The 16,427-nt window shown below is 38.2% G+C and overlaps 1 protein-coding gene and 1 long non-coding RNA gene across 7 annotated transcripts in view; one reads left to right on the plus strand and one right to left on the minus strand.

Annotated features, from left to right (window-relative positions):
• LOC107721785 (YEATS domain-containing protein 2-like) overlaps positions 1-16,427 on the plus strand; it is a 47,715-nt gene that overhangs the window by 6,022 nt on the left and 25,266 nt on the right. For 4 of the 6 annotated variants that reach the window (XM_016529946.1, XM_016529950.1, XM_016529948.1 and 1 more), the window contains 7 exons: positions 2,651-2,812; positions 3,978-4,089; positions 4,571-4,615; positions 5,608-5,812; positions 6,101-6,325; positions 12,250-12,415; positions 15,197-15,293. In XM_016529946.1, the coding sequence (XP_016385432.1) occupies positions 2,651-2,812; positions 3,978-4,089; positions 4,571-4,615; positions 5,608-5,812; positions 6,101-6,325; positions 12,250-12,415; positions 15,197-15,293 (1,012 nt within the window). The remainder of the gene's footprint in view (positions 1-2,650; positions 2,813-3,977; positions 4,090-4,570; positions 4,616-5,607; positions 5,813-6,100; positions 6,326-12,249; positions 12,416-15,196; positions 15,294-16,427) is intronic. The other 2 variants (XM_016529949.1, XM_016529951.1) reach the window with 2 other exon arrangements.
• LOC107721787 (uncharacterized) overlaps positions 7,434-16,427 on the minus strand; it is a 24,966-nt gene continuing 15,972 nt past the window's right edge. The window contains exons 3-4 of the long non-coding RNA XR_001637738.1: positions 11,657-11,663; positions 7,434-7,504 (exon numbers count right to left, since the gene is read on the minus strand). This is a non-coding gene — a long non-coding RNA (uncharacterized LOC107721787). The remainder of the gene's footprint in view (positions 7,505-11,656; positions 11,664-16,427) is intronic.

A 16,427-nucleotide genomic window follows, 5' to 3' on the forward strand; every position in this document is an offset into this window, starting at 1 on the left:
AGTGTAGACAGCATCACTCACTGATTAGAGTTCTATAGACTGATCTATATGTAATAAATCTCTATTATAGATCAGTGGTTCTATAATATTTTGTCGCGCCGCTCGCGTCCGGTGTAGAAACGGTGTTAGGAGTCGTGTTTTCCCTTATAAGGATTCACGCTTCGGGCACACCCCTCCCCCCGCTCGCCCCCATCGCGATGTTTCACTGTAGACATCGTCCGATGCCAATTTCGTAGACATTGCCCAACCCTATGGCAAATGATCATATAACCCCTCAATGGGCGACATTTGTGATTAAATCTCACCCCATATCACCAGAATGATGGAGTCAGATTGAAAGTGAGCATTTGAGAGACAAGTAGGACCAGTTTAGAGTTAAAAAGATGTGTATGTGACTCAGATGGGAGAAGGAGGATGATTTATTGTGTGTGAGTATCATGGAGAAGCGTTCATTTGGAGTTTAGTGCTTTTAGTAAATGATCTGATTGAACTATTAATGTATTTAAATGCGACATGTTGTGATGTGATAAAACTCAAGCTAAATTAAATGAACAAAGCAGCCTTGTATGCTTGCAGTTGATAAATAGTCCAGCCACTTTTGTCTGTTTGTCTGAAATGAAATTAAAGGATACATTTTATTTTGATGGTCTCCTTTAGGCATTCTGTTGCATTTGCAACTACATGTTGACTAACTCTAATTAGATTATTAGTAGCGCTTTAGTAGACTGTTATATTAGGGTTAGTAGAATCAGTTGACATTATACTTTCTTATAGTCAGTAGAATGTGTGTTGGAGGACCATAAACATAATGTGTTAACTCAAATGATTTTATTATAAATATTGTGTTTTATTTTACATTTTGTTTGATATAGTTAAAAAATATATATTTTCAGCTTGGAGTATGGGTCACCATACTTGGCCACATGTCACGTCACTTTTCACTTTTTCACTTTTCACTTTTCAATATTACAGCGAGAATAAAAGTTACGCCTTCTTTCTTTGCGTGAACATTTGCGCGGCGTTCTGCAAATCTTCCCACATCATGACGTAGACATGTGGGGGCGTGTTAGATTGAGCCGTTTTAGGAGGGCGTGGTTGACTTAAATTTTATAAAGAATATCTCTTTGGATTTGAGACTTTAGTCTTTGCAACTTTACAGATCTTCTTTATGCACCAAGAGCTTGTAACACTCCAAAGAGAAAGGAAAAATTAAAATCGCATCATATGACCCCTTTAATTTTACTATATTAGCACGATGTCTGTTGCGCACATAGTGTGAACCCTGGGTGATTTGGAGAACATTTAATCATTTGTTTGTAGTGTAGATTACCTTTATTCCAACAACCAGAGGCATTCTTGCCTAAATCTTTGTTATTGTACTAGAGAGATTTGATTTAGCACCTCTGGGAAGCTGAATGATGTTTGTGCTCCTCTGAACAATACTGGTGTGCCCTTGAGTAGGATGACTTATTCTCGGCTCTGCAACCTCAAAGGGATAATTCACATTCTGAAAATTCCATCATTCTGTTATTTTTGTCACCCTAATATCATTCTAAAACTATATGACTGACTTTCTTCTGTGGAACACAAAAAGAGCAAGATCTGTCATGAACATGCCAAGGCAAAATACAATGGCAGAGGTTTCAATGAATAAAGTGTTTTTTTTTGTTGTTTTTTTTTACTATTGTATGGCTTCTGAAAACTTTGAATTTAGCGCAGCTATAGTAAGGAGCTACGTTCGTTAAAATTGCATGGAAAAGTGTGATCGATACATTTTTAGGAAGAATGACGTGGGCAAGTAAATGATAACAGAATTTTATTTTTGATTGAACAAATTTTTCAAACTATCATGTTTTTTGCTTCTCTGTCACAAGGGAAAAAATAGCTCCTGAATGAATGGTAGCAGTTTGTTATTTGGACAGATGGTTTTATGAGAAACAATATTTATTTCTCTGAGCTTGTATTAATTTTTAAATGCATCACTTTCTCCAGAAAATCTCAGTATTATTTTTACGAAACCCAATAAACTTTCACATGGCACAAAGCAAAGCTTTAGTTTTCCCTAGGCAGAGATATAACTTCATTTATTCTGCATTATCACACAGTCCTCGTCTACTTTACCTCATAAAATCCTCACAGAGCATGTGAGAGAGACACAAGTGTGTGTGTTTGCATATGAGCAATGATATAAGCTTATTTTTTTCTGCCTGCAGAGATACTAAAGATCTTTATGAGACAGATGCTTTTTTCCCCCAAGAAATTTAAAATGAAGTGCACACATCACATTACTGAGGCAGGTAGCTGAAAATACACAATGCACGCTGAGCTGAAAATAAACTCACAACATGTGCAAATAAACTGAACTTTTATCTGTGCTGTTACTGAGTGGATACATAGCAAAAATGCTACAATGTTATTACCTACTGAATCTTGAAGAAGAGTGTCATTAAGAGTTTCAATATGTTTAACATGTTTAAATATAACTGGACAGTTGGCTGTTCTGACTGTTACTGGGAGGTTCACATTGGCTTTTATCTCTGTCTCAGGGTCATGAACAGCAAACCTTCCCCAGCATGAGTGAATGTGTGTATGCTTCTATAAATTGATTTGAGTTAGATTTTTAGACTGATGTTGTTTCTCTCTCTCTCAGGTATATTGCCCCTGATAAACGTGAGGAGAATGATCAGTCCACTCATAAATGGATGGTGTATGTTCGAGGTTCTCGTAAAGAGCCCAGTATCGATCATTTTGTGAAGAAGGTCTGGTTCTTCCTGCACCCCAGCTACAAACCCAATGACCTTGTGGAAATCAGGTGTGTGTTTACTTTCAGTTGTGCTGCATCAGAATTTTCAAAAGAACACCATTTATTTGAAATATTTTATTTTGTAACATTAAGTCTTTACTTTCACTTTTGATACACTTAATGTATCCTTGATAAATAAAAGTGATTTTTTCCACAAAGATTTTCCAAGGCTTTTTAAAAAATATATTGTATTTGAATATTTGAGCTCATAAAAAACGCATATTCTAATATTTGTTTATTTAAATGATGGAGAAAGGAGAAAGGCGTCATTTTTTAAAAATCTAGTTTTTGTCACCCTTTCTGAACAAGCTTATGATTAGGCATTTGTGTAAACAAAAAATATATATAAAGAACAAAAGCAATCAAGCTCAAGGAAAGCAAATGGAAAAAAATAAAGCACACTGTGCCAATTACAGTACAGAACATACATACACTTGATTGGCCTATACACAAAGCTCTCCCTCTGAAACTTAAAGGAAGCATATGTCTCAAGATCATTTCGCTACAGCTGCGTTTACCTGCAGTCATGAATGCAATGATGGACAGCTGTCTTTCCTCAGTCGAGTGGGGTTTGGATTTCATGTGATTTCTCATTGTGGTGGTGATATTATGATAACTCCGTTTCACTGATTCATTTGATCTAAAGTAATTCCATTTTGTGAGATCATTTAGTAAGATCATTTTGATCAAAGTAATTCCAAAATTCACGAGGCAGCCGACGACATTCTTTGATCAAATACAATCAACTTGTTAATACGCTTCACAGCACCACCCAGTGAATTTAGTTATAACTGACTTTTAGTTTGTGTGCTTAGGATTAATCATGGATTCCCTGCATTTATGGCCTGCAAAGCAACACGTAGTAAAAAATTTTTATTTTTCGAATAATAATTACAGATCTAATATTTGAATATTCAGTTATTTGTGCACACCTCTACTGACTACATTTTTTCCCTATTAGTGAAGATTCATTTTGCTCTGGGCCGCAATTCTCAAAAGCATCCAAGTAGATTGTAGAACCATTGCCACCAATGGTCTCTACGAGCAACTTAGCTCAGGATGCTTTTGAGAAATGCAGCCTATAGACTATATGCAGCCCTGTGGTGCATTTGTTAAGTTCAGCCTGCTGAGAGAGAAAGACTCTGTGTGTGTGTGTGTGTGTGTGTGTGTTTAGTGAGCCACCATTTCACCTGACCAGGCGAGGGTGGGGAGAGTTTCCTGTCCGCGTGCAGATTCACTTTAAAGATCAACGGAACAAACGTATTGATATCATCCACCACTTAAAGGTCAGAGACTTACTGACCGCTTGCATACGGACTCTCTTTGAACCCTTTTGTTGCCCTTTTCATCTTTCCTTTTCTCCCTCTTTATCTTTGTATTTATTTATGGGATATTCAAACAGTATTTATTTGAAATTGACTTAGAGGATTCCATTTATTTTGTGTGTGTGCAGATTGTGCATAATAGAATATGTCTGTACGAATCCATCCTTTATGTGGGATTCTCTGAGTCTAAAGGTGAAATGGTCACTTTTAAAAAGCATTTATTTCCTTTCTCCTTTATCTGTTGTCACAGCAATCCCTTTTGTTATAGGTTAAAATAACAAAGATAATATAAATGAAGATTAATCGAGATGTCAAGGAAAAAAAATAGTTTGCCGATTAAAGTATTTTCGTCCACCCATCAACCTCTTAGATTCTCTGCAGCAAAGACTGTTGAGTGCTCTTTAATGTTTCTGTTATTTATCTTTTATTTGTTCTCCCTCAGCTTGACAGAACATACACAGGTTTACAGACTTTGGGAGCTGAAACGGTAAGACACCCTGAGCATCTTAATCTTTACATGAAACTTTTTATAAGTTTACATAATTAGGTTTTTTATTTTAAGATGAGAGATCCTAAAAATTTAGTTTTCTTTTTATTACGTACTACTCTGCAGAAGCACAACTATCAAAAAAAAAAAAAGAGGGTATGAATAGACATTACTGCTCAAGGAGACACACTATATTAAGAACCAGTGTATAAGCTTTACAACAGGATAATTAGTGTAAATTCAGATATTGTTTTGTCTTGTGGGATATATGTAAATACCTGTTTTGTTAAATAGTTTCAGGAAGACAGTACTAAATTAAAAAAAAATAGCAGATTCTTGGTCATGTACACATATGTGCAGAATTACATAAGATCATCTCATTTATATAGAATCAAATTAGCACATCAAAACAGGTTGAAAGGCTAAAGGGACTGTAAATCCTCTGAGAAAATAAGAATGTTGTGTATGTCTGTCAGTTATCAACTTAAAGAAAGAGCACATGTCACTTACCTAAATGGGCAAGGAACAGAGGTCATGGTCTCAGTTGTGAATATAGTGATGAAAATGTCATAGTCTTCAAGGTGGCAGCAAGCACACAACTAGAGTTATGAGTGAAAGTGTCAAAAGAAGATTTATTGTTGTTGTTCACTCGTAGCAAAGTAAAAAAGGAAATAAAATCTGGTTTCTGACCATGACGCCACAGCATAATTTAACGCTGTAACTGATTTTCCAGAATATGTGTATAACAAGGTGTGTAGAAAATTACATTTTTTACTCTAAGGAAAAAATAAAATGCTGAAAAAGATGGTTTCTTTTAAGTTGTAGAACTCAGGGAGCAGAAAATTGCTTTTCAAGCAGGACGCGTTATAAAGTGCAGGATTTTATAGTTCTAAAATGATTTTGTGATGACAAGGTTTATTACAAGTGTCAAATATATCTTGATTCATCTTTAAAATGCCAGTTTTTCTCTCTTTATTTCTTATTTCCTAAAGGTGGTGGATGTTGAGCTCCACAGAAACTCACTAGGTGATGACTTCATCCCCTCTGCCCCCTCGACTTCATCATCATCATCATCTTCCTCTCATCTGCTGTTTGTGGGTGGGTCTGGTTCGTCCTCCTCCACAGCTGCCCAAGGCTCTCGGCGGCCCTCCTCTCCCTCTCAGCACACTCATGATGATCAGCCCAGCTCAGATAGAGGTAGACAAAACACACAAATGCTTGTCCATCTCACAAGATGCCACATAGTAGCACAAAATAATTATGCAGTCTCCTACTGTGTCTTTAAAATGGGATTATTTTGGTTAAGGGGATTAGTAGGATGTTTGCACTTTATTGCATAAGCAGTGGAAGCTGTGTTTTGAAAATCGGTATCAGTCCAAGACTAGACCTTCATTATACATTCCTTGCCCTAGTCACTTGTATGAAAATGAACTTAAATGTGTAAAAGTGAATTATTGATTACATCTATTGATTACGAAATTTCAGTTCCAGGTGTGACTGTCAAGAGTGAGTCGGTGCGTTCTTCATGTTCTGAACGAAATTCGCAGTCAAACAGGACTGAGAAAATCACCCTTGGTTCCCACGGAAACTCTGCCTTTCAGCCAATCACGGCCAGCTGTAAGATAATTCCACAAGGGCAAGTGCCCAGTCCCGCTGAATCACCTGGGAAATCATTCCAGCCGATCACGATGAGCTGCAAGATTGTGTCTGGTGAGTCTCACAGGTGCACAAAGAAGGTGGAGAAGAGCAGAGTTGAAATGCAAGCAGTAAAATCCTCTATATACAGACTCTTTCATGTTGCTTTGGCTTTTTTCTGCGGGAGGTTTCAATTTTCTGGAGAAAAGAGACTGTCAGAAAGTTGTGAAACTCCTCTATAATGCATTATAGATTTGCTGTCAGTGAGTGACAGCATATCTAAGACGAGCTCAGTCTGATATGTCCTATTCTTGCCTTGCCAGACCTACTCTTTATAAAGTCTGGTCCACGTTGGGTCTTATTCTGTACAAGAACCGCCCACTTATGCCACCATATCACTATCTCTGACATTTATGTATGATTGTCGTGTTTTGCCCCCTAGTGACAGCCAAACTCAACTTTCAAATTGGTCGTGAAGCAACTGTTCCACCACTTATTCACTATGGTAAAATGAATGAATATTGAATGTATGAATATGTCCACAAAAAAGCATATGACTGCCAAAACAACTGAAAGAAAAGCAGTAGATTTTCAAGGGATAATCGCAGGCCATCTGATTGGCATAAAAAAATTACCAAACTACCAGTTGTATGTTGTTTACTTACTAGTGCCTAACTTTCAAAGATTTGATGCTGTGAAACTCGTAAACTTTGACAAATCTAGGAAATTACTTGACTTGTTGCAGTTTTGCATGAACTTGCATAAACATGACTGTGTTTCCCAATGACTTATTAAAGTGCCCCTATTATGCCATTAAGGTTGCTAATATTGTTTTATGAGTCTCCTAAAACAGGTTTACATGCATGCAAGGTCAAAAAACATGTTAGTTTTCTCCAAAATTATATTTAATTTGACCTCATTTTTAAATGATTCGTAAACGACTCGTGCGAAGCAGTTAAAAGAATCAGTCTTTCTAAACCCCTCCTTTCCGTGAGCCCTCACTGCTGTGATAGGTCAGATGGTGCAGTCTTTTGTGATTGGTCCAGAGCCGTAGAGAGATTGGCTCTGGATTGGTCTACCGCGTACAGCACGTGTCGGAAACGAAACGCCCATTGCCATGACGGAATGACAGCCCTGGAGACTTGTCAATACATAGAAAAGATGGTATCGATTGTACCTTTGTGTAAGATAGTTGCGCACATCCCACAAACCCACACAGGGCTCAGGTGCAGGACAAAAAAAAAAAAGTCAAAACTATAGCCAAAAATACAAACGTATTGTCCGCACACTGATGTAACTGCTCCATAAAAATAATTTATTGTGGCAACGTTTCGACCATCAGGTCTTCGTCAAGCACCGGCCTACCGACTTCTGCCTGACGAAGACCTGATGGTCGAAACGTTGCCGCAATAAATTATTTTTATGGAGCAGTTACATCAGTGTGCGGACAATACGTTTGTATTTTTGCTATCGATTGTACCTCTGACATAATGGTCCACCTCTAATCTGAACTGATAGGAATGAACGCCTCTCAATGGTTCGAGCACAGATCCAACTCAATTCAGCCCCTCAGAAGCCCAAGCAAGCACTCACCTCCTCCATGGCTCTGGCACAGGTAGGGGAAGCGCCAGACGTTGCCCAAACCCACACAGAATCCCACGCAGGTCAGCATGTACTGGGCTTTGTTGTCCCACTTGGGTCTGTCTCCAGCCTCTTCCACCTCCAGCCGTTCCAGCTCATCATGGCTCAGGATCCTGTCCTCCAGGCCTGGGTTCGGCAGCTTCAGCTTCATGATCTCCTGGGCTCCCTGCGGTGGGTATCTGTGGGGGAATCTCTGATGGTGTCGACAGCAGGGAGCTGTGGGAGATAAGGACCGTCTGAGTGGATGCAGGTAGTATATGTAGTGAACTTTGGCATCGTCCCACCAGGCCAGTGAGTCACGGAGTGTCTTGAAGATGGGGAAAATGTCCTGTCAGCTGAATGTGAAAAGAAGGGCTGTGACTGAGACTCTGTGCATGGCAATAATTAATGTCTTATCAGAGATTGAGAATCTGATTACATGTACATGTCTCTGCGTACCCATTCTTGTGGTTAATAACTAAAGATAATGATTTTTACGGCACTTTGGAGGTAAGTCAAAGATCCTTAACTGTCCCATCAGCACACAAAGAGTAGAAAAAAAGTCACTTGACAGATAATATATTTATTCAGTGCGCAGTATAATCAAGTTTTCATTGAGTCATTAAAAGCAGTTCACTTGATAAGGGATGATGTTTTTGTGACTATTTCCTGTGATTCATGTGTGAAAACTGATTATTTTATCAAAAAGCTTGCAATTTGTGATCATCAGCAACTTTCAAATCACGTTTTTTCTTATTCAGGTATATAGAAATGAAGGAGGGATGACAACTTCTGTTTCCTAAGTTTGTGGTGAGCTTGGTTAAAGAAAATAGAAATGGCAAAATGTTTTTACTGATTTGCATCAAGGTCTTTAGTGCAAAGATTTGTGCAAGTGCAAGGTTTTACTGCAAAGATAAAGAGTGAAGGACAAATAAAAAAAACGTAATAATAATAATAGACTCTAAGAAAAGTCTGTAAAATGGGGTCCAAAGTACTGTGTTAATACGAAGATTTTTCACAGATGTTTTACCTGTTTTTTTGCATTGTGTTGTATTTTAGGGTTAAGTGAAATGTCCGAAAACTTATGGCAGAAAATAACCATAAACTTTTGTTCTACAGACAGTGTAAATAATAATTAAATAATCTTAAAATTCCTTATTTTTTAAATCATTTTCTGGAAGTTTTGGAATTGCTGTGGTGACTTGATCTGATTATTTGATTGTTTTACACAGTTGAAGACATATAAAGTTTATAGAAAGTTTACTGAACCTTCTGCAAATCCGCTTAGAGCAAAGGTGTTATTTTTTTTAAGGAGCTTTTATCAAATATTTGCTAAAGACATTGTTTGAGTAAAGATTAAGCATTAGTGTAATGCAAATAATCAATTATCTGCTGTAGATAAGTTACCAATTAGATAAAATGGCAAGAAAAAAGACAGAAAGATTATGAAATTAACAATAACACAGCTACATATATGTATATATACTGTATACAGTGGGTACGGAAAGTATTCAGACCCCCTTAAATTTTTCACTTTTTGTTATATTGCAGCCATTTGCTAAAATCATTTAAGTTAATTTTTTTTCCTCATTAATGTACACATAGCACCCCATATTGACAGAAAAACACAGAATTGTTGACATTTTTGCAGATTTATTAAAAAAGAAAAACTGAAATATCACATGGTCTTAAGTATTCAGACCCTTTGCTGTGACACTCATATATTTAACTCAGGTGCTGTCCATTTGTTCTGATCATCCTTGAGATGGTTCTACACCTTCATTTGAGTCCAGCTGTGTTTGATTATACTGATTGGACTTGATTAGGAAAGCCACACACCTGTCTATATAAGACCTTACAGCTCACAGTGCATGTCAGAGCAAATGAGAATCATGAGGTCAAAGGAATTGCCTGAAGAGCTCAGAGACAGAATTGTGGCAAGGCACAGATCTGGCCAAGGTTACAAAAAACTTTCTGCTGCACTTAAGGTTCCTAAGAGCACGGTGGCCTCCATAATCCTTAAATGGAAGACGTTTGGGATGACCAGAACCCTTCCTAGAGCTGGCTGTCCGGCCAAACTGAGCTATCGGGGGAGAAGAGCCTTGGTGAGAGAGGTAAAGAAGAACCCAAAGATCACTGTGGCTGAGCTCCAGAGATGCAGTCGGGGGATGGGAGAAAGTTGTAGAAAGTCAACCATCACTGCAGCCCTCCACCAGTCGGGGCTTTATGGCAGAGTGGCCCGACGGAAGCCTCTCCTCAGTTCAAGACACATGAAAGCCCGCATGGAGTTTGCTAAAAAACATCTGAAGGACTCCAAGATGGTGAGAAATAAGATTCTCTGGTCTGATGAGACCAAGATAGAACTTTTTGGCCTTAATTCTAAGCGGTATGTGTGGAGAAAACCAGGCACCTGTCCAATACAGTCCCAACAGTGAAGCATGGTGGTGGCATCATCATGCTGTGGGGGTGTTTTTCAGCTGCAGGGACAGGACGACTGGTTGCGATCGAGGGAAAGATGAATGTGGCCAAGTACAGGGATATCCTGGACTAAAACCTTCTCCAGAGTGCTCAGGACCTCAGACTGGGCCGAAGGTTTACCTTCCAACAAGACAATGACCCTAAGCACACAGCTAAAATAACGAAGGAGTGGCTTCACAACAACTCTGTGACTGTTCTTGAATGGCCCAGCCAGAGCCCTGACTTAAACCCAATTGAGCATCTCTGGAGAGACCTAAAAATGGCTGTCCACCAACGTTTACCATCCAACCTGGCAGAACTGGAGAGGATCTGCAAGGAGGAATGGCGGAGGATCCCCAAATCCAGGTGTGAATAACTTGTTGCATCTTTCCCAAAAAGACTCATGGCTGTATTAGATTAAAAGGGTGCTTCTACTAAATACTGGGCAAAGGGTCTGAATACTTAGGACCGTGTGATATTTCAGTTTTTCTTTTTTAATAAATCTGCAAAAATGTCAACAATTCTGTGTTTTTCTGTCAATATGGGGTGCTGTGTGTACATTAATGAGGAAAAAAAATTAACTTAAATGATTTTAGCAAATGGCTGCAATATAACAAAGAGTGAAAAATTTAAGGGGGTCTGAATACTTTCCGTACCCACTGTATATATATATAATTTTTTTTTTCCATTGTGTGAAAAACATTTATAGCTGTTAAATATTAATTTTTATCTGTTAAACTATTAGGAATGCGTAAGTATACAGCTGTCATGTAAGTTAACAGACATGCATTAAAGTTCCCCTATTATGCCATTTTTAAGGTTGCTAATATTGTTTTATGAGTCTCCTAAAACAGGTTTACATGCATGCAAGGTCAAAAAACACGTTAGTTTTCTCAAAAAATTTATTTAATTTTACCTAATTTCTAAATGATTCGTAAACTACTCGTGTGAAGCAGTTCAAAGAATCAGTCTCTCTAAACCCCTCCTTTCCGTGAGCCCTCACTGCTGTGATTGGTCAGATGGCGCAGTCCTTTGTGATTGGTCCAGAGCCGTAGAGAGATTGGCTCTGGATTGGTCTACCGTGTACAGCGCGTGTCGGAAACGAAACACCCATTGCCATGACGGAATGACAGTCCTGGAGACTTGTCAATACATAGAAAAGATGGTATCAATTGTACCTTACCAATTCGAGCCGGAGTCTGATGATGAAATGGTTGAACTGGCTGATCGACAAGAGACTGATTCGCAAGCACGAGTGGAGCAGGACGTTTCTCAGTGGTAAGTGTCAAGTGTTAACAAGTTTGTGGTAATTATAAGATGTGATAAAACAAATTTACTCTCACAGCGTAGGATACAGCATCTTCTCGACATGATGTTAACCACACGGAAAATTTACTGTTTGTGGGCGGGCAAGTTGGCAACGTAGAACATGGGCAGACATTATGCAAATGTGTTACTTCGTGACGTAGAGCCGTAACAGAATAAGATTCGAATTCCTGATGACTCGTTTAGGCGATTGCGAGCCGACTGATAGACAATAACTTTATTTATCGTGCACTGTCAGCTTCACAACTTTGCAGATAGTTTATGTTCACATACAGCTACATGACACACTGCATGAAAGGTAATACTCGAAAAGGCATAATAGGGGCACTTTAAAATGCTGTACTCTCTGACACTCAAAAATTGTTTAAAGACAGTAAATCAGTCTCGAGTTTGTCATTTTAAGGAAACTCCAATCATCAAACTCAGCTGGCTTGCTGTATAAAGATAAGACAAGAAAAGAAGACCATTGTAAAGATGCGAAACTGCTCTGTAAAGCATTACAGATTTGCAGTCTGTGTGGCTCTGAAACATGATGAGAAGTTTATGAGGATCACACTGTAAATCTAATCATAGAAACACCATTTTTTGTGTTCCAGGCTCTCCTATCTCCACCCCTAGTCACTCTCCTCTCCCCCGGACATCATCATCCACGCCAGTGCACATGAAGTCCAGCCCCTCAGTCATAAATAACCCCTACATTATCGTGGACAAACCAGGGCAAGTCATTAATATGGCTGCATCTACTTCTGCAGCTACAGGTACATACTCAACCACATCCCTACACACAGAGTAACAATGTGTCGCTTTTACCACATGATAAATCACACTGATCTGAGTTTTGTCCAAATAGGTATTGGTCTCTTGGTTTCTATTTCATCTCCTTTATTTTCAACATTGAACAAGTTCTGATTGACTGTTATTGTTGTTGCGGCAACATTCTGGTTTTAGGGAGGACAGTGAAATTACTTTTTTTTTTTTTTTAAATTGTGCATGGGGAGCTTCACTCTGAGCTACACTCTTTCCCATGACTCGTGCTGTGGGTTTACAGGCCATCATAAGACCAGGTTGCCATAGCGACCACATCACTGAGAGTTTAGGAGTGTGTGGAGAATGCAGTTAATGTAACATTAATGTGTGTGTGTGTGTAAGAACAAATTCCACCTCCATGGATGCACAGCTGATGTGCTTCTCTCAAATGCTGTATCACCTATAACTGCATTCTGGCACCTCTGTTAACATCTTTACAACACACACACGCACAGGCCTTCACAGAAACACACCTACATGCTCTCAGGGAAGATGTGTGTGTGTGTGTGTGTGTGGGTGGGTGGTCAGAGCTCTGTGCTGTGGTGCTAAAGCAACATAGTGACCATTAGAGACGGACAAAACAAAAACAAACGTACTAATACTACTTAAAACTTAAAACTATTTTCTGTGCCATGTCTGCCGGAATCATAGTTGTCTTTTTTTCTTGGGCTTTAGAAAGTTGCTGGTTTTCAAAAACTAATGGCTGTCTATGTAGACAGCATTATGGGGCATCATGAGTGCATTTGTGTGAAATGTAGAACGCTTGACGTGTTGGCAGGACACTTAAGATAATTCTATTATGACCAAAAAAATACACTCTTTTTTTCCCCCAGTACAAATACCTAAACACTCATAAATAAAGATATATTTTCTAAATTAACTGATAAATTGAAAACAATAAATTGAGTTTATGCTTAATACAAGAACAAATATCTGTCAATGAGGTATGAAAATGCTTTCAAGTTGATTTCTGAGCACACTAGCAAATATTTGTTCTTGTTTTAATTCTAAACTCACTTCATTTTGATCTGTTTCACAGGAAACAATTATCTTCTGTCATTTTACTTCTCAAGTAAATGTATTTTGATTTAAGAATGTGTAGACATTTGCACTGAAAAACAAGATAAAAAAAATACTGAGGAACATTGCAATGTGATCAGAAGGTACATTAAAATTAATTTCCATATTCTAGTGGTCGGAAGCAGAGGTATTTTCTTTTCTTGGTCTTAAAATGGTCTTAAACAAGTTTAAATTTACCTTTTAAAACTTGCAGAAATCCTGTTTACAGGTTGGATGCTGAAACTGAAAACAAGCCTTTGATGCCTAAATGCTATCTAGGTATAGTAAGACACATGATTCAAACATTTTATTCAAAGATTTGAGCGGATCTTTGGTTGCAAAAAAATGCTGTCTTTGTATCCAGCTCACTAAGTTTTAAAACACAGCCAATCTATTATGACTCTGCTGTGTTCTGATAAGGCCTCTGCAGAATTCATACAACGGCATGAAAATAAGCCATTAAAGAAGACTGGACATCTTAGAAACAGCTGCTTTGAATTAAAACTAACAGCAACATATAAATATTCTGCTACGTGCTTTTATGAATTAAGGCATCGTCCAGCAATTAAGATTCCCTACAGGGAAAATGTATCTATTACATGAAGATGAGTGAAGCTATTTCACTGTCCTGATTCATTCAGTTGTCTGTGGGAACTTGTTATACAAATAAAAATCACCTTATAGAAATTAAAAAATTATTTCTTTGAAATAACGGTATGTTATGACAACTTTAGTCATTTTAATTCCTTTTCCTATTTGAATGGAAATTAATTTGACTTTAAGTCTCGGAGTGTCAGAGCAGTTTCGGAAAATCACTGTATGCTTGTCTTGAGCTCTAAGATCTCTGTCTTTGTGTTAGTGGAGAACAGTGCTTGTGAAAATCAGGCTGTGAATCTGGAGAAGAAGCTGCATGCCAACCATCCTGGGGGATGGTGCATTATGAGATTTGGAGTAAATGAACTCCTTTGTTTTGTCAGTTCACACAGATATACTGGAGAAATTGAGCATGGAATAGTAGAGCTTCAGTCTTAACACATTTAGGTTAAACAATGAGCTGCAGAGTAACTATTCCATTGTACACAAAGATGCAGATAGAAAACCTCTTTGTGCCAAAATGATGCAAATCTTTGTTGAAATTTTGTTTTAAATTTCCGTCAACCTCTGAAAAAAAGTCTTAAACCTGTGTAAGAGCAAAAAGCTCTGTGACACAGACTCATGATATACTGACACACACACACAAAAATCACTAAGCAAATGTAAAAGAAAACACTCTTTTTATGCTTGTGGAAGGGGTCCATAGAAATGCATTCTGTTTGGTTGTTTGTTTTTGATTTTGTTGAGCTGCAGTAATTGTTTGAATAGGTCTTGAAGTTGGAATTAAATGAAAATTCAATTTTCTAAATGCATGTTATTGATCTTGTTGTGAACAGTTGATGCATGAATGTTTCGATTTTAATTTAAAAATGTCATAACCTCATCTTCCAACTGACCTCTCTCTGGTGGTGTATGTCAGACATCACGTTAAGCTCAGTTAAGCTGCTGTACATATGAGTGAAAATCCATTTCACTCATATGTACATCACAATACGGAAAAAACACTTGCATTAGGAATTGGTTGTTTGTCAGATGAAGTGTCATACATATTTGTTATATCTGCTGTTTTCATGTGTTGATCTAAGGCAGTCCGTCAGCCAAGCAGAGCAGCACAGCCCATGGTGCTCGATCACCTGCTCCTAAAGTTCACACCAGCAACTTCCTGTCCTCTGGGGTCAAGGTGAGACTGATAGAGTATATGTTTCTCTCTCTGTGAATGGATTTATTCAGTGCAAACCTCATTTGATCGCAGTTTGGTGTTCTTGCTGCTCAAGTCCAGCCATGTGTTCAGGACTTGTGAAGAAGAATTTACCTACTGGTAAATGTGCTTTGCTTCCCTTTAGCAGTCCATTAAAGTGGTGAGCATCTCTCTCTTGCTCCTACAAGGCAACTGAAGTGAGGTGTGGGTTAATGAGAAAAAAATATCAGTAGAAATTATGTGGGTATAAATACAGATGTAGGCTGTTGAAAACAGTGTGGCACAATCAGTTCCCCTTCAGGCAGATTAGCATGATGAATCGGTAGCCACACTGTAATGGAGCTTGTAAGAGGAAGGCATCCCTAAATAGGGATTCATTTGTCTGTCATTGTTCTATAGAGCTATATTAATATGGGTTCTGCTGTTCTTTACATTTATTTATAAAGTGAAAAGATAATGTTTGACTGAATCATATTCATACCGACACTTACAGCAGTATGAGGTTGTCTGTCCTTCTGTTGAACTGAAGAAAAACCGACTCAAATTAGGTGATGATCTCTCTGTCTCTCTCTCTATCTGGGTTATTCTTTGAGGGTGTTTCAATGTTTTCTGGACACTGCGGGCTAAATTATCACCGGTAGTTATTAATAGTTACTGCCAGGTGGTGTAGTAAGAGGTCTGCAGCAGCTGTGTGTGTATGTGAAGGTTTAAAATGGGACATCTATCTGTGGCATGATGCTGCTGCTTTTGAGCAAGCTGTGCAGAGGACTGGAGTATTCCCAGAACACACACACACACTTTTATGCGTGGACATGCAGTGGGAATGGCTCACAGATGTTTCTTCAGAATAGTCAAAAATAATTTGTGCTTTGTGTTTGGGGTCAGTAAGATTTTTGAAAGAAGTCCCTTCTCGCCAAGACTGCATTTATTTGATGGAAAAAAAATACAGTAAAAACTAGGGATGTAACGATTAACCGCGAGCCGGTTGAAAATTGATTTAAATATGTGACGATTCAAATCGGTTGAGATGCTAAACAAATCGCGATTCAGTTAGGGGTAGGAGTTTATATGAATGTATGTCTGAGGGGAACTTACTGTCTTTCGATGGTATTTTTT

This window comes from Sinocyclocheilus rhinocerous, unplaced genomic scaffold, assembly GCF_001515625.1.
Source record: "Sinocyclocheilus rhinocerous isolate Xijiao unplaced genomic scaffold, SAMN03320098_v1.1 scaffold1112, whole genome shotgun sequence".
NCBI lineage: Eukaryota > Metazoa > Chordata > Actinopteri > Cypriniformes > Cyprinidae > Sinocyclocheilus > Sinocyclocheilus rhinocerous.